The sequence below is a fragment of the Petaurus breviceps genome, unplaced genomic scaffold, assembly GCF_028583685.1.
Source record: "Petaurus breviceps papuanus isolate PSGF00001 unplaced genomic scaffold, PetGlider_PUasm1.0 37, whole genome shotgun sequence".
In the NCBI taxonomy this organism is placed as follows: domain Eukaryota; kingdom Metazoa; phylum Chordata; class Mammalia; order Diprotodontia; family Petauridae; genus Petaurus; species Petaurus breviceps.
In genome coordinates, this window is record NW_027186296.1 from 35,013,178 (window position 1) to 35,040,030 (window position 26,853).

At 42.0% G+C, this 26,853-nt stretch overlaps 2 protein-coding genes across 2 annotated transcripts in view; both read left to right on the plus strand.

Moving 5' to 3' along the window:
• CALML4 (calmodulin like 4) overlaps positions 1-26,853 on the plus strand; it is a 434,126-nt gene that overhangs the window by 180,532 nt on the left and 226,741 nt on the right. The window lies entirely within an intron of this gene.
• ITGA11 (integrin subunit alpha 11) overlaps positions 1-26,853 on the plus strand; it is a 201,499-nt gene that overhangs the window by 44,685 nt on the left and 129,961 nt on the right. The window contains exon 2 of the mRNA XM_069098217.1: positions 6,843-6,954. Coding sequence (XP_068954318.1) covers positions 6,843-6,954 — 112 coding nt within the window. The remainder of the gene's footprint in view (positions 1-6,842; positions 6,955-26,853) is intronic.

Here is a 26,853-nt window from a genome sequence, read left to right on the forward strand (position 1 = left end):
TCTGAGGCTGGATTTGAACTCAGGTCCTCCTGACTTCAGAGCTGGTGCTCTATTCACTGTGCCACCTAGTTGCCCCTTAATAACTCTTTAAGTTATATAAATGTCAGTTATTATTATTCTATTATAGTTGGTGATGGCATATTTTACTATGCCATTATTCACTAATTGCTTCACATGTATATGTCTTATTTCCCTGATGAGGTTATAAGCTCCATGAGGGGAAGGAATTTCGCTTTTTTTCCACCATAGTGACTAGCAAAGATGTTAGAAAAGAATAGGCACTTGTTTAATTAAGTGTGCAAATTAGTTATCAAATGAACTGAAGCTACAAAGCTTACACTAAGAGGAATCTTTCAGAATCTTTAGTCCAGGTGCTTGTGACTGGAAGACATGGAGATAGGAAGCAGAGAAACTGGCCAATGGGAAGGATCAGGTGGGATAAGAGGTCATACCTTAAACTTTTAAGCACCTGAGGCATGGGGCTTTAGAAGCTTATGACTCACAGAGAAGGGAATCATATGAATATATCCCTGCTGCTGCATATAACTGATCTCTTTTGGAAAAATAAGATAAGAGATTCTGAGAGAAGGAAAACAAGTTGATGTCACATTGGCCATGGTTCAAAACTCTATCAAATGAAGGAAATATTGTCCCAGAATACTAGTTTATCTTTTTCTGTTATGTATGTTGAGGGCAGACAGTCTAAGTATTGCCCAAGAATCTCAGTGTTTTTTGAGACTTTTCTTCTGGCATGTTACCTTTTATCCCCCTCAAAAACAGCATTTTGGGTTTTTCACTAAACAAACTCATCAGTCTGAGAAACAAACACATTCTTAGAGACTGAGAAGCTAGAGCTTCCAACACACCTCCCCCAGAGGAAGGAACTCAGAGATCTGATTGGAGTTAAGGTTAGAGAGTTGGCTTTGACATCATTTTTAGGAAATTTGCTTTCACTTGGTTCAATCTGGTCAGAGGCGAATGCCAACTCAAAAGAGAAAAACCAACATGTTATAATTTAATTCCCCAGTTTGGGTTGTTTTCCCCTCTTCTCTGTGCCTGGAGTGTACTAATCCTTTCCCAACATACTATCACAATATATGTGTGGGGCAAAAGGACAGCAGGAATATTCCCAAATGGGTTGATCTTTCTATTTTGTCAACAGCAAATAGCCTTTGGGGGACCAGCTCTTATTCTGAGCTGGTTTTTTTTCTCTTTTGTTCCTGTTATGCCTTGACTTACACAGAGGCAAATTAAATGGCTAACCAGGTATGCTTTAAGGGGTACCTCAAAAAATAATCCTCCACTCTCACCAAAAAGACCATCACTGGTGGTGGTTTACTCCTTTGGCATGGTGAGTAAAGAGAGCTGGTCTCAGAGCCAAGAAGACCTGGGTTCAAGTTATGCCCCTGAAATATACCAGTTGTATGTCGCCTGAGCAAGCTTTTAAACCCCTTAAATCTCTTGGCAACTCTCTAGTCTCAACTACAGAGAAGGTACCAACCTGCATTGGTAGAGAAAGTTTTCCCAACTGGGAGTTCCCTATACCAGTAAAATCTCAGGTCCAGTCCCTTTCTCTCATTCCTTTTAAGGTGACTATTGCTTTACCCCTGAGGTTTTCTTTGAAAATATCAATCTTTAGGACAGCTAGGTGGCACATTGGATAGAGCACCAGCCCTAGATTCAGGAGGACCTGAGTTAAAATCTGGCGTCAGGGGTAGCTAGGTGGTGCATTGAGTAAAGCGCTGGCCTGGAGTCAGGAGGACCTGAGTTCGGTCCCTCAGACACTTAAAACCCACACAAACAAACTAGCCGTGTAACCTTGGGCAAGTTACTTAACCCCAACTGCCCTCCAAAAAGGCAAAAAAAAAAATTTGGCATCAGATGCTTACTAGGTGTTTGACCCTGGACAAATAAATCACTTAATCCTGACTGCCTCAAAAGAGAGGGGGAGGGGAGGGGAGAGGAAGGGAGGGAAGAGGAAACATGAGTCTATCGGGATAGAGAAACCCACTGATGAGAGGTGGTAGGGTATAGAGCAATGACTTAAGAGTCAGAGGCCCTAGGTTCCAATTCTGCTTGTTAATTAATAGCCATGTGACCTTAGGCAAGTCACTTAATAATAACTGACACATATAGCACTTATTATGTGCTAAGCACTTTACAATTATTATCTCATTTGATCATTTTATGACCCCAGAAGGTAGGTGCTATGCTTATCCCCATTTTACATTTGAGGAAACTGAGGCAAAGAGAGGCTAAGTGACTTTGGTCACACAACTAATGTCTGAGGTCACATTTGACCTCAGGTCTTCATGACTCCAAGCCTAGCATTCTATTCACTGAGCCACCCAGCTGCTTAACCTTTCTGGGCCTCAGTTCCCTTCTCTGAAGATTAACAGCTAAGTGCTCACTAAGGTCTCTGTCTAGCTCCAAAATAATATGTGGATTATAATTCCAGGCAGAGAATAGATAGAGTGCTGAGCCTGGACTCAGGAAGAACTGAGTTCAAATTTGGTCTCAGACACTTACTAGCTATGTGACCCTGAGCAAGTCTAGTAACATCTCTTTGCTTCAGTTTCCTCAACTGTAAAATGGAGATCATAATAGCATCAACCTCAGAGAGTTGTTCTGAGGCTCAAATAAGATAACATTTTTAAAAGCACTTAGTACAGTACCTGGCAGAAAGTAGGTTCTATATAAAGGCTTATTCCCTTCACTCCCTTAAATAAAATATATCTTTGTGTCCATACACATGTACATATAATATATATACATATATACAAACACGTGTACATATATAAGCTATGCTCATACTTATTACTGAATACCGCTATGTGATAATACATTTATGTAATGAAGGTTTGTAAGCTATTTTCTCTTAAATGATCTGGGATGACAAATCGTGTATTTTTCCTTCTTAATGTTTGGGGTTCAGACCTATGATCTCATCATATGCCCAGTGAGGAAACTCCCCTCCCCAATACTGATGAGCAACTGGGCTACAAGTTACAGTGTAAAAGAAGTACTAAAAGTGTTAAGACATCAAGTGACTTACCCTTGTTCACACAGAAAGTATGAACATGAACCCTGATATTTCTGAATCAAAGGCCCACCCTCTCTCCACCATTTCGCCAGAAATTCTCCCAAGCAAGTTTTATTGCCCCCATTTTACAGATGAGGAAAATGAAGCACAGAAGGATTAAATTATTTCCCCATGGTCACATAGCTAGTAAATATCTGGAACACAAACTCCAAACACCCAGCTCCGAATGTGGTCTTCTCATTATACTATCCTGACCTATCGTTGACTTCCCTGACAATATGAAAGAACCAGTCACTTGCAGCCAGGAGGAGAGAGGAGAAGAGGAGAGATGGGTCATAGAAAGGGGAGATGGAAGTCTCTGAAGACAAGCTTCCCCAACTTCACAATTTTCCTCTATGGAGTGTCCAAGCCTGCAGATTGGGACGATGAGGGTGGGCCTGGATTTCCCTGCCTGGTAGTGGCATGCTTTCCTTCTGTTTACATTCCAGCTCTCCTTCTTGGACAGATTAGGGTAGAAGAGGGAATGGGCAATGCAGTGTGGTGTCCCCAGAAAACCCAGGAAGAATCCAGGGCTCTAGTTAACAATTGTGCCTGCGGAATGCTATCCGCCAAGAATTTTGTGTAGGAAGGTAGGGGGATGAGTGTGTGTGTGTGTGTGTGTGTGTGTGTGTGTAAATATATGCAGGATTCTGGATTCTGAGACTTCCTGAATTGACTAATTAGGACATGATGAATTTATCAAAACAAGTTACTTATCTAAAACTTCTGCATCCACCATTCAAACCCCCCAACTCAACACACACACACACACACATATACACACATGAGCCCCTCATATGAACCCCCAACCCTACCACACACATATACTCTACTACCAGCCCCCTATATGAGTCTCCAACTCTGTCACAGATACACATACACAAATACACTCTATTACCAGCTCCCTATTTGAACCCCTCATATACACATACTCTATTACCAGTCTCCCATATGAGCCCACAGCCCTACCACACACATAAAAATACACACTCTACTACCAACCCCCTGTATGAGCCCACAACCCTACCCCCCACCACACACACTCTACTATGAGCCCTCCAATCTTTTCAATTAATAAGCATTTATTGCATACCTTCTCTGCCCCAAGCATTGTACCTGACCCTGAGAATACAAGGGCAAAAATGAGAGTCCTGTGTTTGCTCATAAACCTTACATTCTGTCAGGAAAAAAACATATCCATATATAATTAGATACAAGATATATACAAAATAAACACAAAGTCATTGAGGGAGGGGCAGTAGCAGCTGTAAGTGGGGGGGGACACAAAAAGGGCCTCATGAAGAAGGTAGTATTTGAGATGAGCTTTAATGGAAGCTCAACAAAGATGGCGAAAGCAGTGAATTCCAGGAATGGGGAAAGAGCCCATATATAGACCCAGAGATGGGAGAGAGGATCAGCAAGAAGGGCAGTCTGGTCCAAAGAGTACGTGAAGGGAAGCAATATTTAATAAGACTGGAAAGGTAGGTTGGAGTTGGGGTGTGAAGTATTTTAAAGGTCAAACAGATGAATTTATATTTGATCCTAGAGGCAATCAGGAGCCACCAGTGCGTGTTGAGCAATAGAAGAACATAGTCAGATATACGCTTTAGGAAAATCACTTTGGTAGCTGGTTGGGGTGGGGAGAGACTTGAGGCAGGGAAGCAGGATATTGCAATAGTTCAGATGAGAAGTGATGAGGATCTGAGCCAGGCTGGTAGCCATTTGAGTGCAGAGTGGAGAGAAGGAGATAGATGTTAGAGTTGGAGGGGACAGAGGATCAACAAGATGTGGGGACTATCTGCATTTGTGGAGGGAGGGAAATAAGGAGTTAAAGATGATGCCAAGTTTGCAAACCTATGTAACTGGAAGAATATTGATACCCTCCATGGAAATGGGAAATTCGAAAGAAGGGTAGGTTTGGGGAAAACCATATGTTTTGGGTATGTGGAGTTTGAGATGCCTATAAGACATCCAGTTCGAAATGTCCCAGAGGCAGATGATAATATGGGACTGAAGCCCAGGAGAGAAACTAGGGCTGTATAATTGAACCCATGGGAAATGATGAAATCACCAAGTGAGAGGAGTATAGAGGAATGAGAGAAGAGGGCCAAGAATGGAGGACAGTTAGAAGGCAGGATATGGATGGTGATTCAGGCAAGGAGATGGAGGAGTGGTCTGACAGAGGACAGCACCAAGGAGAGGTTGGTCAATGGTATTAAATGCTCAATGCAATATGCCAAGAAAGACTAATTCATTCATTAAAAGGGGAAAATAATGGAGAGGAGAAGGGTTAAATGACTTTTTCGCTTCCTCATCTTCCCCTCCTTAGCTGAACAGCTGTGCCTGAAGAAGCCTCAACAATGTTTTTCAGAATAGGTCATAATGAGGACATCCCAGTCAGTGCATCTCATAGCCCTGAGATGATCCAAGTTTGGGACCTGAGATTGAAATTCAGTTCTCAGGCTCTTCCAGGGACTGGGAATTCCATTTGGAAGAGGTGGGCAGAGAAAAAAAAAAGAATGAGAAAAGAGGGGAGAAAGGAAAAAGAGAAAGAAGGAAGGCAAAGAAAGAAATGAAGAATAAAAAAGAAGATAATCACAGATTTAGAGTTGAAAAGGACCATATAAATCATTTTAACCAACACTCTTCCTTTTAGAGTTGAGCAAACCTAAGGACCAAAGACTGCCCAAGCAGCATGTAGCAGACCCTCTATTTAAACCTACGTCCTCTGGCTTCCAATCCAGAAGTCTTTCCCTTGCACCCTAATAGCAACACTAAGATGAAGGAGAGAAGAAGGGAAAGAGGAAGACAAAATTAGAGAAGGAAGAAAGTAAAGAGGGGGGGTGGAAAGGATGAAGAAGAACGGGAAGGAAAGAAAAAAGGAGGAAGAAGAAGGAAGGAACAGGGCTGAATGGGAAGGATAAAGGGAAAAGAGGTTCCTTTCAGAACCAGTGTTGTGCAATTGTGTTCTTAGCAGCTGGGCTCAAAATCTTGGCCTCTCCAAAACCCAAGGGAGAGGGGGCTGTAGAGTAGTCCCACAATCATGAAGAGCCCAACTAGTGACTGTTACCTCCCAAGATGTTCACCTCAAAGAGAATGAGAATAAATAACAATGATTGAATGACTGAACTATAAAATTACTATTTAAAAATTATTATGTGGGGCAGCTAGGTAGTGCAGTGAATAGAGCACCAGCCCTGGAGTTCAAATCCAGCCTCAGACACTTAACACAAATACTGGCTGTGTGACCTTGGGCAAGTCACTTAACCCCAATTGCCCTCCAAAAAGCAAAAAAATAAAAAAAAATTACTATGTTCCAGGCACTGTGCTAAGCACTGGGAATACAAATACAAGAAATTAAAATAGTCCCTGCCCTCAACAAGCTTACATTCTGGTGGAGAAAAGAAAATACACAAAGGGGAGCCAGAAAGGAGAGAGGTGGGGGTGGGGTTCAAGGTGGCATGATTTGGAAATGAACAGGAAGTAACATAGAAACTTGGTTCTGGGCAAGATGAGGTAAAGTTCACCTAGTAGAATCCCTGTTGCTCCAAGATTTACATCTTTTTCAAGTTTTTATGTCCTGTCAGTCTCATAGTCTGAAATCTCGGGGTCACTTATAGAACTGGAGGTCCCAAAGGACCTGCCCTCAAATATACTACCCTAGATATAGAAGTTTTACCCTATTAATGTCTGTCCTATTCCTGCTCTCTCTCCCTTATTCTGTATGGGGTAACTGTCCTATCTTCTCTCTTCACTGCAGGGTTCAGCAATACCTTCAACATGGACACCAAGAGGCCCCGGATCATCCCGGGCTCCAAAGAAGCCTTCTTTGGCTATACTGTGCAGCAACATGAGATCAGTGGCAAGAAGTGGTAAGTGAACAATCTGCCCTCTAATTCATCTTTTGTCCCCCTGCTCAGTTAATTGCCCTAACGTACAAATCTGGCCATATTACTCCTCTGCTCAAATTCCTTCCATGGCTCCCCATTGTCCATCTCCCTAGTCTAGCATTTAAGGCCCACTCTTTCTTTCTACTGCATTTCATAGGATTCTGTTTCATCTACTCTACACTCTAGCCAGACTGGATAACTAGATATCATCCATACATACTTCCCCCTTCTATCTCATTGCTTGCATTGTCCCCTATGCTAGAACACATTTGAATTCTTGTTTCTTTGGTATCATTTTGCATGTCAAATATTATCACCTTCACCATGTAGATTTTCCTGATTCCCCCTTTCCCCAGTTAGTGCTATCCTTTCCTCACATCATTTTTGTCACTGTTATTCAGTTCAGTCACGTCTGACTCTTGGTGACCCCATTTGGGATTTTCTTGGCAAAGATCCTGGAGTGGTTTGCTATTTCCTTCTTCAGTTCTTTTTACAGATGAGGAAACTGAGGCAAACAGGGTCACAAAACTCTTAAGTGTCTGAGGCCATATTTGAACTCAGGAAGATGAGTCTTCCTGACTCCAGGCCTGGCACGCTATCCACTGAGCTACCTAGCTGCTCCTCTGAATGTTACAGGACAACCTAAAAGTGTCATAAGCCAGAGAAAGAAGAGATCCATCATTCAATACACATTTATTAAGCAGCTACTCTGTAGCAGACTCTGGGAATACAAAGCCAAAAATGAAACTATCCCACCCTCAAGGAGCTTCTTTTACACCATGAATGATGGAGGAATCTGGGAAGGCTTCTTGGAAGAGATGGGATTTGAGATGAGTCTTGAAGGACAAATAGGATTTAAATGCCAGGACCAATTCCCTGGGCTCCCTGAGCTGCTGCCAAAGCACAGATGGAAGCGTTATGAGAAAGCACTAGGACCAGAGAGCAGGCTCCAGCCAGATGTTGCCGCTCCAGCCAGATGTTGCCTCTCCGCCTGAAGGGGATTATTTGTAGGCTGAGAAGAACAAACAAAAAGATGATTGTAGTGCTTAGGGTGCTTTGGAAAGACACAGCACTTTCTGGACATCTCTGAGCCCAACCAAACTCCCTTCTGTCTGCCTGAGTCAACATAAATCTGGTTATGGTCCCCATGACCTCGCCTTCCCTTTTAGCACTGGGGACCTCCTTCCCCTGCTCCCCTTCTCCTCAGGTTCATAGAAGCCCAGCATCTCTGCCTATAGAAAACGCACTGAATAGCACTCCTCAGATCCAGACCCAGACCCAAAGCCTCAGAGAAAGGGGAAATATAATTTTTAACACAAAGTCTGATTTTCATTATGCCCACTGGCTAATTTCATTTAGCACTTGGGCAGATGAACCCAGACTTATTTTCGTGCCCAGAGCAGCCTCTGTTAAATTACTTTTATAAAGAATTAAACCCAAAGGGCAACAAAACATTAGTAATGCCCACTACGAATACCCCGCCTGCCCTACCTCCTCCCTGGTTTCCTGCAGACAATGATAACCAGCCTGCATTCATTCCTCAATGACTGGCATACTCTCACACTTATCATGCCCTCCTCATCCAGCGATTCTGAACCCCTGGCTTTCATTGTACAAATCCCATTCCCAATCCACCACTACCTTGTCTCCATCCCCTCAGTCCACACACACACACACACACACACACACACACACACACACACACACACACACACACACACCACTTAAGATATACTCACCAAGGAGCACCTTGGTGACATAGCAGATAGAGCCCCTGTCTTGGAGTCAGGAGGACCTGAGTTCAAATTTGACCTCAGACACTTGACACTTACATGCTGTAAGTGGACCCTGGGCAAGTCACTTAACCCTGATTGCCTAACCACCCCCCCAAAAAAAAAGATTTACCCACCCCTTTCACTGTGTTTTCCAAAATGCCTGCTCCATTGGTAAGAAACTTGCCTTCCTCTTAAAATCTTTCCTTGGGGCAGCTAGGTGATGCAGTGAATAGAGCACCAGCCCTGGAATCAGGAAGACCTGAGTTCAAATCTGGCCTCAAACACTTGACATTTACTGGCTTGTGACCTTGGGCAAGTCACTTAACCCCAATTGCCCTGCCTACCCCCCTGCAAAAAAAAAAAACTTTCCCTTCTCGCTCCTTCCATCATCTTAAGACCTAGCTCCCTCCTTCTGGCACAGCTTCCCTGGCCACCCTTTCCAGCCCTGGTTGCCCTTTCAGTCCTACCCCTAACTCACTGGTAGTGGAGTCAGAAGCAAATACTCATTGCTCCTCACTTCTGGATGCTCCCTCTAGCACCCGTGACTCAGTTCTTCTCAGCCTTCTTAGAGGCTCAATCAATCCATATCTATCACCTAATCAAGGTTCTGGCAGCTGTTATCTACTGCCTTTCAAACATTCTTCCACAACATGTTCAGTGCCTGCTGAGAATCTTCCCTACCAACACCTGCCCTTATACTAGGGGATTTCTAAATACATTTTGATACTCCCTCAAAAACCCTAACCTCTCCATTCCTCAATTTATTTCTCATGATTTATTCTTTCATCCCACCTTAACATCAATAGACAGAAATTGTCATACACTTGATCTTGCCATCACACACAAATAAACAACTTTCATGTTTGTAAACTGAAATTCTCTTATCTGATGACAATCTTCAGGCATTCTATCTCTCTTTCTGTCCTAAAATCCTTAATTCTGTTCTTTGTCCTCATCGTGACCTCCAATTTCTCCACCCCTCAGTTCTTTCCCAGGTCATCCAGTACTGTCTACACTATTTTTCCTTTCCCATCTAGGCCCCTTGGTGAGCCAGTTCATCTCTACCTTATCCTTTTCTCTCAAGTCTTCTTCCTCTTTTTACTAATTGCCAATCTTGTCCTACCAAGCCCCAGAACTGGATTATCCCCATCTGCTACCTTCTCTCTTCTTCATGTGCTGCTGAACAAAACTGGAGAAAACCACAAAACTATGCTGACTTCATCCACTAGAAATGTACACTCCATAATCTCACCCGGCCCTCATTGTTGCAAGACATTCCTTTATAATTCCCTAATTGATTCACTATCACATACCACACCATAATGGCTTTTCCAAACCTTTTCATCCCTCCTCAAACCTCCTGTGGCTCCCATTTGCCCTCTCAACTGAGAACTTAGCCTCATATTTTGATAAAAAATTGAGGCTATTCACCTTGAGCTCCCTCTTCTTCCCTCCTCCTCATCTTCATCACTTAGATGCCTTCCTCCACCATTTCCTCCTTCACTCCTGTCTCACAAAAAAAGATAATCCTTCTCCTTATGAAAGCACTTGGCAAGTGACCTCATTCTATCCAATCTTCTCAACAGACCACACCTTCCATCATCCTCATGCACTCAGTTATCTTCAATCTCTCCCTGTCTCCTGGCTGCTTCTGTACTACCTACCAAGTCTCCCCATCCTCAAAAATCCATCACTTAATCTGTTTACTCCCTCTATTGACCTATCTCTCTCTCTCCCCATAATGGCTAAAATCCTTGAGAAGACCATCATGGGTGCCCTTACTTCCTTTCCTCTCTTTTCTTAACCCTTTACAATCTGGTTTATGGCCTCATCATTCAACCAAAACTGTTCTCTCTAAAGTTACCATAATTCTTAAATGCCAAATCTAATGGACTTTTCTCAACTCTCATCCTTTCTTGACTTCTCTGCAGCCTTTGACACTATTGATCACCCTCTTCTCCTTGATACTCTCCTCTCTCTAGGTTTTACTTTCTTCTGGTTCTCCTTTTTGTCTGACCACTCCTTCTCAGGGTCCTTTACTGGATCTTCATGCTGACCTCTCCACTAAGTGTGGATGTCTCCCAAGACTCTCTCCTGGGGCTTCTAATGTTCTACTTTATACTATTAACTTCGTGATCTCATTGGCTCCTATGGATTCAATTATCTTCTCCATAGAGATGATTCCTGGATCTGTTTATCCAACCCTTATCTCTTTCCTTACATTTAGTCTCACATCTCCAATTGCCTATTGGATATCTCTGACTAGATGTACAATAGAAATGTTAAACTTAATATGTCCAAAACGGAATTGATTATCTTTTTCTCCAAAATCCACCCTCCTTCCTAACCTTCCAATTATTATCAAGCACAGCCCCATTCTCCTAGTCATCCATTCTAGTACCCTAAGTGTCATCCTAAACTCCTTGCTCTCTCTTACCCACCACATCCAATATGGTGCCAAGTCTTGTTGATTCTACTTTTCCCTCCTCTTATACTGCCACCATCCTGTTGCAGGACTTTACAAACTCATACCTGGACTGCTGCTTAGTCTCCCAACCTCATGTCTCTCCCCACTTAAGTCCATCTTCAATTCAGCCATCAAAATGATCTTCCAAAAGTGCAGGTCTGACAATATTACCCATCTCCCCCATTCATTATACCTCAGAGATTCCCTGCTACCTCCAGAATAAAATATAAAATATTCTGGCTTCTAAAGCCCTTTATAACATGGCTCCTTGCTATCTTTCTATGTTCTTATACCTTACTTCCATATGCTATACAATCTAGGGACCCTGGCCTCCTTGCTGTTCCTCAAACAAGTTCCTACTTTCACTGCCACCCATTCCTGGAATGCTCTCACTCCTTATCTCCACCTCATAGATTCCCTGGTTTCCTTCAAGTCTCAATTAAAATCCCACCTTCTTCAGCAAGCCTATCTCAGTGACTTTTAGTGTTACTGCTTTCCCATTGACATCACCCCCAATGTATCCTCTATATAACTTGTTTATACATAATTGTTCACATATGCTCTCTCTTGCTAGACTGTGGGCTTCTTGAAGACAGGGACTCCCTTAACTTTCTCTGAATACCCAACATTCAGCACATAGAGCTGGATACAGAGTAGGTACTTAATAAATTCTTGTCAACTTGGTGACTTAAATAAATTTCTTGGATATTCATTCCAAAGTACTTGATCCCACCATCTATATATCAAGCCCCAGTCTCTCTCAAGCTCCTTTACTACATCACCAACTCTGTACTGGACTTCTTGACTTATATATCCTATAGCAAACTCAAACTCTACATGACCAAAACAAAATTCATTACCTTTTTCCTAATGTCTACCCATGATCTTTCTCTTATATGTCTAAAACAGAACTCACTATCTTTCTCCTAAATTTCCCTATTATTACTTTTTATTCTTTTTTAAATTTTTTTTAGAATTTTCATTTTCAGTTCTGAATTCTCTCCCTCCTGCCTGCCCCTCCCCCACCCATTGGAAAGGTAAAAAATGTGATGCCCATTATACATATGAAATCATGGGTAGCTAGGTGATACAATAAATAGAGTGTTGGGCCTGGAATCAGGAAGATTCATCTTTGTGGGTTTAAATCTGGCCTAACACTAGCTGTGTGACCCTGGACAAGTCACTTCACTCTATTTACCTCAGTTCTTCATCTGTAAAATGAACTAGGGAAGGAAATGGCAAACCACACCAGTATCTTTGCCAAGAAAACACCTAATGGGGTCACAAAGAACTAGACATGACTGAAACAACTAAAAAATAATTCCACATTAATCATGTTGTGAAAGTAAAAAAAAGCAAGAAAAATAAAGTGAAAAATATGATTCCATTTGCACTCAGAGTTCATCAGTTCTCTCTCTGGAGATGATTAGCATTTTTTCATCATGAGTCCTTTGGAATTGTTATAGATCACTGTATTGTTCAGAGAGGCTAAGTCTTTCATGGTTGACTATCATTACAATCTTGCTGTGATTGTGTACCATATTCTTCTGCTCACTTCACTTTGCATCAGTTCATATAAGTCTTCCCAGGTTTTTCTGAAATCATCCACTTCATCATCTTATTACTACTAAAAACACTATCAAACACACATTTGCCATATTTACAACCTCGGTGTCATCCTGGATTCCTCATGTTCATTCATCATAAATCCAATCAGTTTCCAAATCCTGTTTCTACCTCTACAACATCTATATGCCCAAATGACCCTTTCTTTATACTCACACAGCTACTCTCCTAGTTCAGCTCCTCACTGTCTCTCACCTGGATCATTGCAATGATCTGATTGGTTTCCCTGTGTCAGGTCTCTCCCCATCCTCCAATCCATCCTCCACATAGCTGCCAAAGTAATCTTCCTAAAGCATAGTCCAGAGAGGACAAGGGAAAATTCATGAGAAAGATACAGGTTTCTATAAGAACCACAAGATGGAAAGGGTATGAGATAAAGGTTTATAGGATGAAAAGGAATTCATTAACAATAGATAGGGTTGGGGCGGCTAGGTGGTGCAGGGAATAGAGCACCGGCTCTGGAGTCAGGAGGACCTGAGTTCAAATCTGACCTCAGACACTTAACACATAAACTAACCGTGTGACTTCGGGCAAATCACTTAACCCCAATTGCCCTCCAAAAAGCAAAAAAAAAAACAAAACCAATAGATAGGGTGCAGATTTCCAAGGGACCCAATGACAGGACAGGTCAAAGGTAAGGAACAGACTGTGTGGGGACAGGGCTAAAATAGATAGGGATGAGAGTATGGAGAGAAATAGTATGTTGAAAAAACTTTCACCTTGTCAAATGGCAACTCCAAATTATAGGAATAAGGGGAGTAGGAGGTCCAAGTTTTCTGGTCATAAGATGGGGAAAAAAACAAGGTAGAGGTCCTGTGATGATCTAGCTCACTGTTAGTGAGAGATTAGTAGGGACAGCTTCATCAGATTATTACTCCAAACACCGCTCTTGGAAGCGTGTCAATGCAGGTCAATTTATCCACCGCCAACCACCTCCCATTTCCACCCAAGCCTTGGTCAGTTACCGTCTGTGACTTTTTTAAAGGAGTAAGTAACCAATAGCTATCACCAAGCATAACTCTTATTATGGTATCAATATTCATCATTTTTCCTGGTCTTCTTTTTACTTATATATTTAAAAGGCTATATCTTTTGTACTGTGAATTTATTATAGTAGATGAATGTACTTTTATTCATGTATATTATATATATAATGTTTATGCTTCTCAAAAGGAAAATAAACTTTTTCACTCTGGGAACCTTGAGTTGTAGATGACAGAGGAAAGTATCTGGGTCAATAAATACTTGGGTCTTCCAAACCTAACCAAACTTACCACTTGCCACTACTCCCATAGCTTCCTCTTAAGATAGTGGGGAGTAAAGTATAACAAATCCAAGATAACTGTAATGACATAATAACTATAGCTTGTCCATCCAGCCGTATGTGATAGTCTGGGAAATAGGCATCCTTCATTCATTTGGTTTTTCCCTTATGGATTGTTGGGTCAGTCTCTTTTGAGCCATCATGGATTTTGTTGATGAGGTGCCACAGTATTCTAGAGTTTTATGCAGTCAGTTCAATATAATCCCCAAGTAGAAGCATCTAGAAAATCTCACCATCCATAGAAAATCTTTCTACCATTTGAATTCTATACAGAAGAATCCACCACGATAGAGGTTAACACCTTTGGTAAGGATCTTTCTTTTTATGCCATGCTTGATACTGAAAATAAAAGGATCATTGAAGCAAGTTACTTCTTTTAGTTAAAAATTTACATATCACTTCAAGGTTTGCAAAACACTTTATTTACATTATCTCATTTGCTCCTCCTCACAACAACCCTAGGAGGTAGGTGCTTTTCCCATTTTGCAGATGAACAGATACTGAGAACAGTTCAGTGACTTGTCCCAAGTCATGTAGCTAGAAGTACCCGAGATAAAATCCCAATTCAGGCCTTCCTAATTCCCTCCTGGTCAGCAATGCATAATATTGCATGTACTCAGGTATATGTGACCCATCCTGGACAGTAGGATACATGGAGTTTCTTGAAGTACACCAGGAGCTTCCCGCCTGTGGGGACAATCCATATAAATGTGACTGACTGAGATGAAGGAACCAAAGGGACCTTTCATACCTTACTTAACAGGGCTTGCTTGGGGCCTCAAGAAAGGAATGTGTTTTTCTTCCATTTCGTTGTGTTGACCCTTTCTGTACCTCCCTTCTAACAGCTCCCCCCCTCACTCCCCTGAAATTCAGAATGGGGGAAGTTGACCGAGCGCTGGGGCCCTCAGACATCTTGAACAGTTTTCCCAGTGTTTGGGGGTTTTAACAACAACAACAAAAATTCCTGTTGTACCAAATGCTCTCTACCAGAGTTTCTGAGCCCCTGTGTATTTTCAGGGAAATTTAATCCACATGCCTCTAATTCATTTACATTTGAATCGTTATGCTGGCTTTCCAAAATCATTTGATGTCCCAGAAGCCCTGGTGAAGCCTTCACAGAGGGCTTCTTGGAGCCTTCGGTCCCCTAGAGCAGGAAGTCCCCTGGTGCCAAGAGAAAACAAACCTGAATCCCACAAGTTTCTCGTTTGCCTTCAAAGCCTATAGTATAAGGTCAAAGTAGGCCTCAGCCTTAACCAGGCAAGGTCAAAGTAGGCCTCAACTTTAACCAGGCATTCTTACACTCATCTCCCCAACTCCCTTGAGGTCCAGGCATCTATAAGGAAAAGCCAGACAACCTCCAAAGAGGTTCTGGAAGGGATTCCCCTTTGGCATTTAAAACAATCTAAAGGTAGAAGGCAGAGAGGCACCATGATGTAATGAATAGAGACTTTGACTTGGAGCCAGGAAGATGTGGGTTCAAATCTTATCCCAGGCATTTAATATCCTGGTGACTAGGCAGGGCCTCAGACTCTAGGTATGAAAATGAGGAGGTTAGACTCAGTGACCTAAATCTAAAACCCTAAATCTATAATCCTATGAGGGAAAATATGAGATTAGTTCCTTTATTTATAATAAGAGGTTTTCTGATATATAGAGGTAAAGGTGTTGGGGGGGCAGAGTAATCCATATATACTGGGGGACAAGAGAGGGAATTTGAGAGGAATAAAGAAAGGGAGAGAAGAAAAGATACTGAATGGAGGACAAAGGGGAAGATTCAGGACAGTGGAGAGAAGAGAAACCAGGATGGAGAGAAGGGAAGGAAATTAGGATTTATGGCTAGAGAAGGGAAGAGGGGAGAAGAAAAGAGATTGATTGGAAAGGGATAGAAAAGAAGATTCTGGGCAGTAGGGACAATGGAGAGAAGAAAGAAAGACATGATTAAGAGAGAGGGTAGGGCCATTCACTATGAAGTGTAGACAGTCCCTGTGTTTGCTACTAGGCCAAAGTTTTGCTGCTGAATGGTTTGGGAGAGCTTTTGATCATCTGGGTTGAGGTGATCCCAGTGACTCTGGGCTCCTAAATTCCACAGCTGAGACAAAAGGCAGAACAGATCTAGGGGATCCACAAAGGACTGTGGCAGCAGACAGACAGGCATGCTTCCTCCTTCACCCCACTGCTGGCCCACCAGAATCAGTCCTTTGGCAAGAAGGAGCTCAGGGATGTTGTGCCAGGGTGTGAAGCTGTGCCCAGACAAACGATGGGCTGACAGTTGAACTTGGACCACCTGCTACTAATACCACCATGGTTATATATTTTTCCCAGGGCAGAGCACCAGCTGTCATTTCAGCCAAGCTAGAGGGTATATGTCTGGCCAATACTGGCAGCTAGACCCACTGGAGGAAACTTTCTTTCAGGGGTGGGATTATATCAGACTTTAGAGAAAAGGACAAAAGGCAGGATTTGGCTGGGATGTAAAAAGCATTGTGATACAGCAGAAACAGAACTGGTTCTGTAATCAGACGACCTAGATTCAAATTCTGCCTCTCATCCTACTGCCTTGATAACCTCTCTGAGTTGCTCCAGATTTTTCATCTGTCAAATGAGAGGATTGGAATTAGGGTCCCTTCTAACTTAAGATCCACCTTCCTAACCCTGTGAGCTAACCTCCCCTTTCAGGACTTCTCTCCTTTCTCTTTTTTCCCTCTCTCCCTTCCCATTCCCTATTCTACCTTACCCCTTATCCCTGCCCTGCCCCCACATATGATCTTATCCTTCCTATTCACCCCAGACAACTTCTAAAAGGCAGCTGCCTCCCATGAGCCTTCTTTCTTCAAGAGAAAATGATTTGGAAAATACTGTTCTTCTCTGAATCGACCATAAAACATCTATTTATGACATTCCACCATTCAGGTGGAATGGTCCAATGGAAACAATTCTGAATCTCAAGTTAGAAGGCTTGGCTCTGCTATTTCCCAAATGGGTGACCTTGGGCAAGCAACTTCATCTCTTTAGTCCTTAGAGAATGTTCTCATTTGTAAAATGGAGGAGGGGGAACCCTGCCTAGATGATCTCTGAGGTACTCTCTATCCTTTAATCCTATGATTTATCCAGCTCTAAATCCTATAAAGGAAGGAAATAAACCTTTTAAAGCCCCTACTATGTGCCATGATCTCACTTGATCCTCACAACAATCCTGGGAAGTAGGTGCAATTATTAGGCCCATTTTATGGTTGGGGAAACTGAGGCAGAGAGAGGTTAAATGACTTGGCTATGGTCACACAGATAGTAAGAGTTTGAGGCTGGATAAAGAACTCAGGTCTTCATGACTCCAGACCCAGTGCTCTATCCATTGTACAACCTATTACATGATCACATATAATAACAATAATATTTATAATAATAGCATTTACATAACATTTTAACATTTGTAAAATACCTTACACCTAAAATCCCATTTGATCCTCACAACAATCCTGGGAGATTGATGCTATTATTATCCCTATTTTACAGATGAGGAAACTGAAGCTTAGAAAGGGTGAGTGACTTGCCCAGGTCACAGAGCTAGTAAGAATATGAGGCAGCATTTGAACTCAAGTCTTCCTGACTTCAAGACCAGCTCTTTATTCATTATGCCCCAGCTGCCTTTCCCCATTAGTTTAAGTGTCTGTAAGCCTCCTCCTCCTCCCGTATCTCTTCTCATTTCTTTTTCCACCCACTCTTTCATTCCTTTCTAGTCCCTCTCCTTCTTTTTTCTCCTCATCATACTTTTTGCTCTTCCTAAAAGTGCCAACAGTGTGCACTTTCAAGTAAGTGAGGGAAGATAAGAGATGGTTAGGGCTATCCCAGCAAGGGTCTTGCTCAGATCACGCTGGGTTCTACCCTCCTCTCATTCCCCCAACCCTGCACTTTCAGCTTCTGTTATGATGAAGGCAGGCAGCTCTGAACTGGGAACAAAACCAGGAAGCTGACTGTGATACGTCTGTCTGGATCCAATATTATTAGTCTCACTCAGTCTCAAGTCTATAAACTTCAGGGAAAAGTAAAGCAAGAAATAACTTAATCCAGAAGATTTATCACCAGCAAAAGCAACATTTTTCTCATTCCAGTCGTCATTCAGAACTACCCCAGTCAGGAGGTAATCAGTTCTCTGGTACTGTGACTTAGCAAGGGGCCCCCACCAGTTATATACTCACTAATTCGAGGAATGGGAATTGTACCTTAAGGGCAGACCATCCAACTTTTCAATAGAGAGATGGTGGCCAGCTTCTGTTCCATAAAATATCCAGCTACATTCAATCCCTGGCAAAACCTGGGATGGCTGTATGAACTGAGCCTGAGTGAAAAGAGCAGGACCAGAAAAAATAATGTCTATAATAAGAATATTGTAAAGAAAAACAACTTGGAAAGACTGAGGGTGACGATTCCAAAAGACTCTCTTGATAGAGAGATGATGGCAAAACCACACCAGGGCCTCAACCTCCTGTTGTGGGGCAGGCTCTGATCTAGAATAAGCCTCAGTTCATATGTACCTTGAAGGAAGGAAGCCATCGAAACGTATCCCGCAATGCTGATGATAACTGGTTTTATGTAGCACTTTTAGGTCTGCAGTGTACATGACAAGCATTACTCATTTGATCCTCACAGGCATTATACCCATCCTATAGATGATAAAATTGAGGATGAGAAATGGCCATCAATTTGTCAAACTCTCAGAGCTAATGTCAAGGGTAGCTAGTGTCAAATTTAGGTCTCCCAAGCTTTGAATACTTCCACTCTATTTCTATGTCACATAATTGTAGGTGAACTATAGGTGAAGAAAGAATAGCTCATCTAAAACAGAGAATATAGACCAGTGGATAGAGCACTGGAGTCAGGAAGGCCTGAGTTCAAATCCTGACTCGACACTTACTCTTGGGCAAACAACTTATGAGGCTCTCTCGGCCTCATTTTCTTTTGTTTTTTTGCTTTTTTTTTTTTTTGGAGGGTGAAAGGTAGAGCAACTGGAGTTAAGTGACTTGCTCAAGGTCACATGGCTAGTTTTTTTGTGTGTTAAGTGTCTGAGACCTTATTTGAACTCAGGTCCTCCTGACTCCAGGGCTGGTGCTCTATTCACTGCACCACCTAGCTGCCTCCTGCTTTTTGTAAGCCTCATTTTCTTCATCTGTAATAATAGCACATATCTCCTAGAGTTCTTGTGAGGGCTAAATAACATCTGTAAAATATTTTGCAAACTTGAAAGTGCTATACATAATGTGCACCGGGTCTTAGAGATCAGTGATGGAGACATCCATAGCCACCCCCAAAGTCAACTCTTTGAGGGGAGGGTCTTATAAAACTTCCCCTTGGTCTTGATCAAGCACAGCTTCTTGCTCAAAGTAAACATTCAATAAATTGCTGCCTATGGTTATAATAGTTGACATGTTTCCTGTCAAGAAAAGAATCCCCTCCCACTGTAATCAGCTGAGGAAAACCATCTCCAAGTGGAGTTCTGAGGAAGCACTTGCTCTTCATGCTAATTAGAACTTTGAAGCCAATTTGGCTTCTGTGTACATGGGACTCCCCATGAACTACAGTAGGCCTGCAAATTCCTGCCTCCTACTGCTCTAATCCCTGTGATTAGAACTGCCTCCTGCCTGGGAGAAAACCTTTTTCCTCTCCTACTTCTTCTATAGGGCAGCTAGTGGGGCACAGTGGCTAGAGCACTGGGTTTAGAATCAGGAAGACTCATCTTTATGAGTTCAAATCTGACCCTTAATAACTGTGTGATGCTGGGCAAGTCACTAAACCCTGTGTGCCTCAGTTCCTCATCTATAAAAATAAGCTGGAGAAAGAAATGGCAAACCACTCCTGTATCCTTGCCAAGAAAACCCCAAGACAGAATCACAGAGTCAGACTTAACTAAAACAACCTAACAACAATAGCCCTTTTCCTGTATTCTCAACCCTACTGAGCTCTTCCCTAACCCTCCCCAGCTCTCCTTCTCCTCCACCCTCCTTCTCTAGTCTGTCCTTCTCAGTAAACCTCCTCAATTTTTAAAAATCTCTCTAGACTCCTTCTTTCATATTCCTTCTATTTTAGGGAAATCACTAAGATTCAGATTCCTCCTAAAGGTACCACATCACTTAGTATCTTCCCCAAGATTGATGACTCCTCTCCACCTTAAGCCCTCACCCTGCCCTATGCCACACTCACATGGAACTGGAAGGAAGACTTGGTATTGCCTCCCACTACCCTTTTCAAATTCTCTTGGAGACATCTTGATACAGTGGAAAGTCAGAGATCTGAGCTCAAATCATGCGCCTGTGGCTTAATGTCCTTGTGACCTCAGGCAAGTCACTTATCCTCTGTGGGCCTTAGTTTCCTCATCTGAGAAATGAAGAGATTGGTTTAGATGGGTAGTCCCTGAGGTCCCTTCAAAGATCTGTGGTCCTATGAGCTCTGCCACCTTCATTCCACAGTGACCTTTTCTCCTCTCAAGTTTACTCCATCAAGTCTAGGTCCTTGTTGCTGTCATCTATGGGCTTCTAGGTCCCATTTCCTCCTCCCTCAATCTCTTACTTCCTTCCCCTTCCCCTTTCAAACACTCTGGCCTCTCAATTATTCAAACTCCTCAGCTTCCACAACATCTCTATCTGTCTCCATTCTACCTCAACCACGTACAAGGGTGGTCATACCTTAGATGCCCCTTCTCTCCCCTTATTCCCCACAACTGAATTTCCCCACATGTCTGAATTCCTAGGAGCAGCTCTGGTTTTGAATGAGCCAATAAATTATTTCCCAAAGAACAGCTTAATTAATTATAATTATATATAATTATAAGATATAACATATAATTACATAGTATATATCATAATTAATTATAATCACCTGCTATAGCTCAAGATTCCCAGAAGGGGGTGCCAGAGGTCACAAAGCTGTGACAATCATCTCAGATGTCCCAAGACCCAGCAAAGGTGTGTTTGGAGACAATGACCTTTATCCCAAAGGGCACCTGAAGTCACCCAAACTTTTTTGCCAGAGACTTTTCAGGGTTCCTGACCCAACTGATATCATTTGTAAACCTCTACCCTCAGCAATTACCCATTGGACAAGAGAAAAGTGGCCTTTAAAAGGTCTCATCTAGGAGATCAGGCTGTCCACTCACTGGACCACCACCAATATAAATTCCTACAATGGACAATGTGGAAGGGTTTCTTCTGGAACTAAAGGAAATGTTGAAATCCCACCTAGATGCCACACCAGAGTTTATTTTCACATATGAGATCAAGACATGTTTAGCACGATTAAAGAAAATAAATAGACCCAACACAAGATGCTCAATTGTATATCAACCTGGTTCTGGGAGTAGCAGAAAAACTCTTGGACAATCCAACCTATTTGACCAGATCAAAAATATTGGCCTTGTAATTCTTGGAAAAGAACCAAAAGATGGAGTTCATCTGGCCCTTTAACTCTTCCCACCGGAGCCCTAGTACTGTTTGATGAAAAGAATTGCGGGGAGCTAAAACTTTTCTATGACTGATGCCAGCAGCCATTAATATTTGTCATCGTCCAGCCATCACTATGCAGGATGGATGTTCCCTATCCTTGATACTTAATCCAATGTGCCAGTTAGTAGTAATAGTAGTGATACTCACCAACTGAATCTTTGTTGCGGGGAGAAGGGGGGAGAAGAGGGAAGGGACACATGGTGCATGGTCCAATGTTGTCTCATCCTCAATGTAAATGAATGAGAGTTGTGTATCTTACTTTCCTCTAAGCACAACTTTTACAAGCAGAGAATGTTTCCTTACAAGTGAACATCATAGTTACACAGAAAGCTAGAATATCAGTTGTCATTCAGAGAAGTTATTTGACTTCCTAGATCCTCTCTGCTATTCTCATTGTATCAAAGACACAGATATGAAAGGTTATATCATTGTATCAAAGGTCCAGATATAAAAGGGTCCATTAATGGAATGGAATCCGTATGAATAGTGGCTTATTTGGGAGGGGAGGGTGTTCAGTAACATCTCCACAGTTTTTCAAAGGTTCATGAATTCAAGGGGGCTAGTGGTTTATCCATTCCTGGGGTACTGTCCTGTATCTCAAATTCGTCCAAGTCATCCTCCAGTACCGTCAGAAATACCAGGTATTATTAGCCAAACTGGAGAAATGCCTACTTGATGATGTAGAATTCCAAGGGCTTATAATAGGACAGCAAGGAATCTACAGATCCATGAAAAGAGGAGACTTTGCTAGTACCAGTATAGTGAGGAAGCCTCCACCTCCATGAAGGCCAATTTCCTTTGCTTCTTGGGGGTACTTCTACTGCATCATCCCTGGGTTCTATACCTTGATGATATTGCTCACTAATCTACTGAAGTATTATTCTAAGGATCTCCACCGGACATTTACTAACGGGAAGAAACAGTTCACTTAAGCTGTCTTCTTGATTTATTCAAATATCTACATAAGCAATTTTTGGTGAAGATTTTCTTAATGACTCACCCAATGTCATAATGAGTGTTGTCTTCTCACAGGATGCATGATCTCTTGCCTACTTTGCCCACAAGTTGTCTAATGCAGAAGGGAATTATAAAATTTAAAACAGACTAATCCTAGTGAAAGACATATTAGAATATTAGATGGACCATCCCAAGGAGTCATTGTACTCCACATTGATCATGACAACCTAGAACACTATCAGATAATGCAAAAGTTGAGCCCATGGGGCAACTAGGTGGTGCAATGAATAGAGCACCAGCCCTGGAGTCAGGAGGACATGAGTTCAAATCCAGCCTTAGACACTTAACACAAAAACTAGCCGTGTGACCTTGGTCAAGTCACTTAACCCCAATTGCCCTCCCCCCCAAAAAAAAGTTGAGCCCATTCCAGAGCCACTAGAAATTATTAGTCAATAAATTCAGCTTCACCATCACCTACTTTCCCAGCCCCTGCAATCTGTGGACTGATGCTCCTCTATGAAATTTGAACATGTGACAGATTCAATCACCCCTACTGGTCCTTCTCTAGACTATAAACTCTATAGCCAATAATCCTCAACCAGAGATATTCACTTTAATTCAGAGCAGGTCCAGGACTCCTAAGCCCAGGCCCAGTTGTCCACCCTTCAAGAGAGCAGGATGACTACACTTTAGAGAAGGTCAGTCTCTAATGGACTCTTGTACCTTAGTTTGATTCACATTTCTGAATCACTTTCTGTTCACAGCTATTAAAATAAAGATTCATCTGTCTACAGCATATCATTTCCCAATCTCAGGTACAGATAGAATGCATAAACCAAAGCCTGGAACAGTCCCTATACCACTATACCCCCTACCAGAAGATAAGTAGGCCATTCTTCTGCCTACCATAGAATCTGGGGGTTCTCCCATTTGCCCAAAACATTCCCTTCCATAAAAACTATTCTTTTTCTCCTGGACTCATCCTACACACTGTAGTCCCAATAATTATGACTGCAGGGAGAATTGGAGCTGATTTGCAACATATCCTATAAGCCCCAAACAGGGGGCTGACTGCCATTGAATCCTCTTCCCCTAGGAATTGCTCAATTGCTCCATAAATGTTTATTAGAATGGGGATGGAAATGAGTGTAAAATATGGCAGGTCCCTTCCCCATCACTCAGTCTGGTGGCATACTAGTTAGAGACATCCCCACCTTCCTCCATATCCAATATTCACCCTGTATTCCCTGTATGGATCTTTACTATGATAGACTCACTCCAACCCTGAAATATTCTCTTTGAGTCTTCATCACTAACAGTTTTGGCTAGGAAAGAAGAATACATTATTCCAGATATTACCAACTAACAGAGGCATTAGGACCACATCTGATATCTAGTGAACTGGCTGAAAGATGAGCCTGAGGAGACATGAAAACTAATGTGCAATATGCATATCCCAGAACTGATAGAGGCTTTCCACCAAAAACATTGCTAAAGTCAAGCAAAACCTTCTTCTAATGAGCTCTACCTTGCCCAAGAACCTCTACAGTCCTCCAGACTTATAGTACTACCATGAGTTTGAGATCCATTCCTCTCCAATAGGGAAAAGCACTTAGAGTTATTACAGAACCTATAACTTTGCCCCAGAAATGCACAGCCCACACGACTTACAGTACAGAAAGAGGAGAAAGTCTAATTTGCTCCCCCACTGAGTATCTATCTCTATCTCAGTTCTTCTTTCCTTTCTGTGTGTATCTCAGAAAATCTTTCTTCCATCACCTTTGAAGATTAAGCATAGTTCTAGTATTAATTTCATAAGCAATGATGTATTAACAAGGTAATAACTATCAGTGAATATCATCTCTTTGCCTCAACTCCATCATCTTCATCATTCCCTGACCAAGATTAACTCATCACAAGGAAACTGTCATGGAGACTGTTTCAGCTTTGCTACTCACACCTCAACTCTCCTCCCCTATCCTCCCTGTATAGAGAGCTCAAGATCCCAGCCATCTCTTCATTTGCCACTAGCTCCTCTGCTTGGTTTCAATTTCTCTGCCATCTTCATTGTGACTCCCATGCCAAGGTACCCTCTGGCATCTCCTCCTTCCACCCCCCCCCATCCCATACTCCATTTTCAGCTTCTTTTTGTGTATTGTCTTCTTGAATTAGACTGTAAACTCTTTGAGGGCAGAAACTATCTTTCTTTTTCTTGTTTATATCTCCAGTGCTTAGCACAGTGCCTAGCATATAATAGATAGTTAATAAATGTTTATCATATCATATCTCCAAGGTGAAATGAACACTTAAAACAAGGCTGGTTCATACCTTGTCAATACTAGATCAAAGGTCTCATCTGTCACAATCTGGTTAATATGGAGTTAACCTATGGAGGGTCTTACTGGGATCCTTCTGAGTATACCCTTTATGCAGACATATGCAGAAAAATAATTTTACAAAATGGTAATAGTAAATATATGTATTTATTATGAAAACTGCATGATTCAATGGCTGAGAGTAGAGAGCACCAAGGTCCAGAACTGTAGTAGCTGAGTCTAAGAACAATGCTTATTTTCAGTGTGTTGTGCTCCCTAATTGGCTCTGGACTCCTGATCAAAGTTCTGTTATGTTCAGTGTGTTATGTTGTAAGTTGTCAGAGGTATTAACAGGAGTACATCAAGGGGCTTGGGCAATGATGATTTGTATGTGTGTGTCACAAGATCAACAACAGCCTCATCCTCGACAATACCTTCTGACCTCTCTATTCTCTTTGGTCTCCCTTTGTTAGAATTTATGGGACCTTTGCAATGTCCCAGGATATTCTATCCTGCCTTTTACTATGCAAAACAAGAAGGGGACGAATAAATAAAAGTCAATCATAATGTCATTTTAGGGAACCATACAACATTTATTCAAACCAGATTGTAGGATGAAGAGAGAGAGGCAAAGAAGAGGCAAAAGTAAGATCTCTACCTGTACCAGTACAGTAGTCAAATTGACTTGGATTGCTTAAGAGCACAGCAACTGAGTAAGAAGGGGAAATTATTGTAAAAATCTGCTGAGCAACAATCCAAAATGGAACTTCAGGTGGCATCTTGAAACTGAATCATCTCCAAAGCAGACAATGTAGATTTTACTTCATAGACCTGTCAGAGGCCGTTGAGACTCACTAGCTCTTCAGGCTAAATAGGTTTGAAAAGGAGACAGATCTCTGCAGTCCTTGAATAAACAAACCACAATTCTGTTGCTTGTATATTCGTGGAACTTATCCTGAACCCACCAAATTTGTTGTGTTTTCTTGACCTTGCATAGCTAATTGGTCTAAATTTTTTGCATTCTGTCTTCCTTCGTACCTTCTCACTTATTCCCTTTCTCTACCATTTTGGAGAGACTACCTAGATAGACCTGAAACTGAGACTGTCAACACCTCATCCCATCATACAACTGTCACCAGCAAGATCAGTAGAGCAAAACTGTGTCAAGACCAAACTATTCCTCTAACAAATAACTCCACACGGATACATATCTAATTCTGCTTTGAATCTCATATTCATCTCTCCACTGATAGCCTGGTTTCCCTCAAATTCATGTCACTGGTACCAGAGATAGACAAACAGTACTTGACTAAATGCTTACCCGAGGAAATTTCTTCCTAGAAGTATGTGGTACCATCTGGTCACCTGAAAGAAGCTTTAGTTTCCCACGGGATGGAGACAGTACAAGCATATTCATTTTTCCATTGCTCCCTGATACCAAAAAGGAGAAGTACATTTGTGGAGGCAGTTGCCAGGCAGTGTGTTTTACCAAAATACTTCATTTTGGGGGGGCACAAAACCAAAGGACACATACTGTAGCAGCAACTACACTGGCATACCCACAATGGCTACTAGCACAAGTTCTTAGATCTGCTTTTGTAGGAAAGATAGCTGTTCAAGGGGTCAACAGTCTTTTTAATTATATTCACTAGTTCAGGGGAAAAGTCAGTACCTGGAACTTCAGAGAAAATACAAGCAGAGAAATAAAGGCCAACAGACAGGGCTTCTAATTGTCTGAGAAATTAGCAGAGATCAACAGATAGATCCAAATGTCTGACCAAGGCAGTACATACATAGTTACCAGAGAGAGAAGCACCAATATCTGGGTTTTTCAAAGCTGGGAGACTCCCTAATGGCTACCCAGAGTTTCATCTGGTCAAATCACAAGAACCCTATTACAATAAGTGAGCCCCAAAGCAAAATGCTA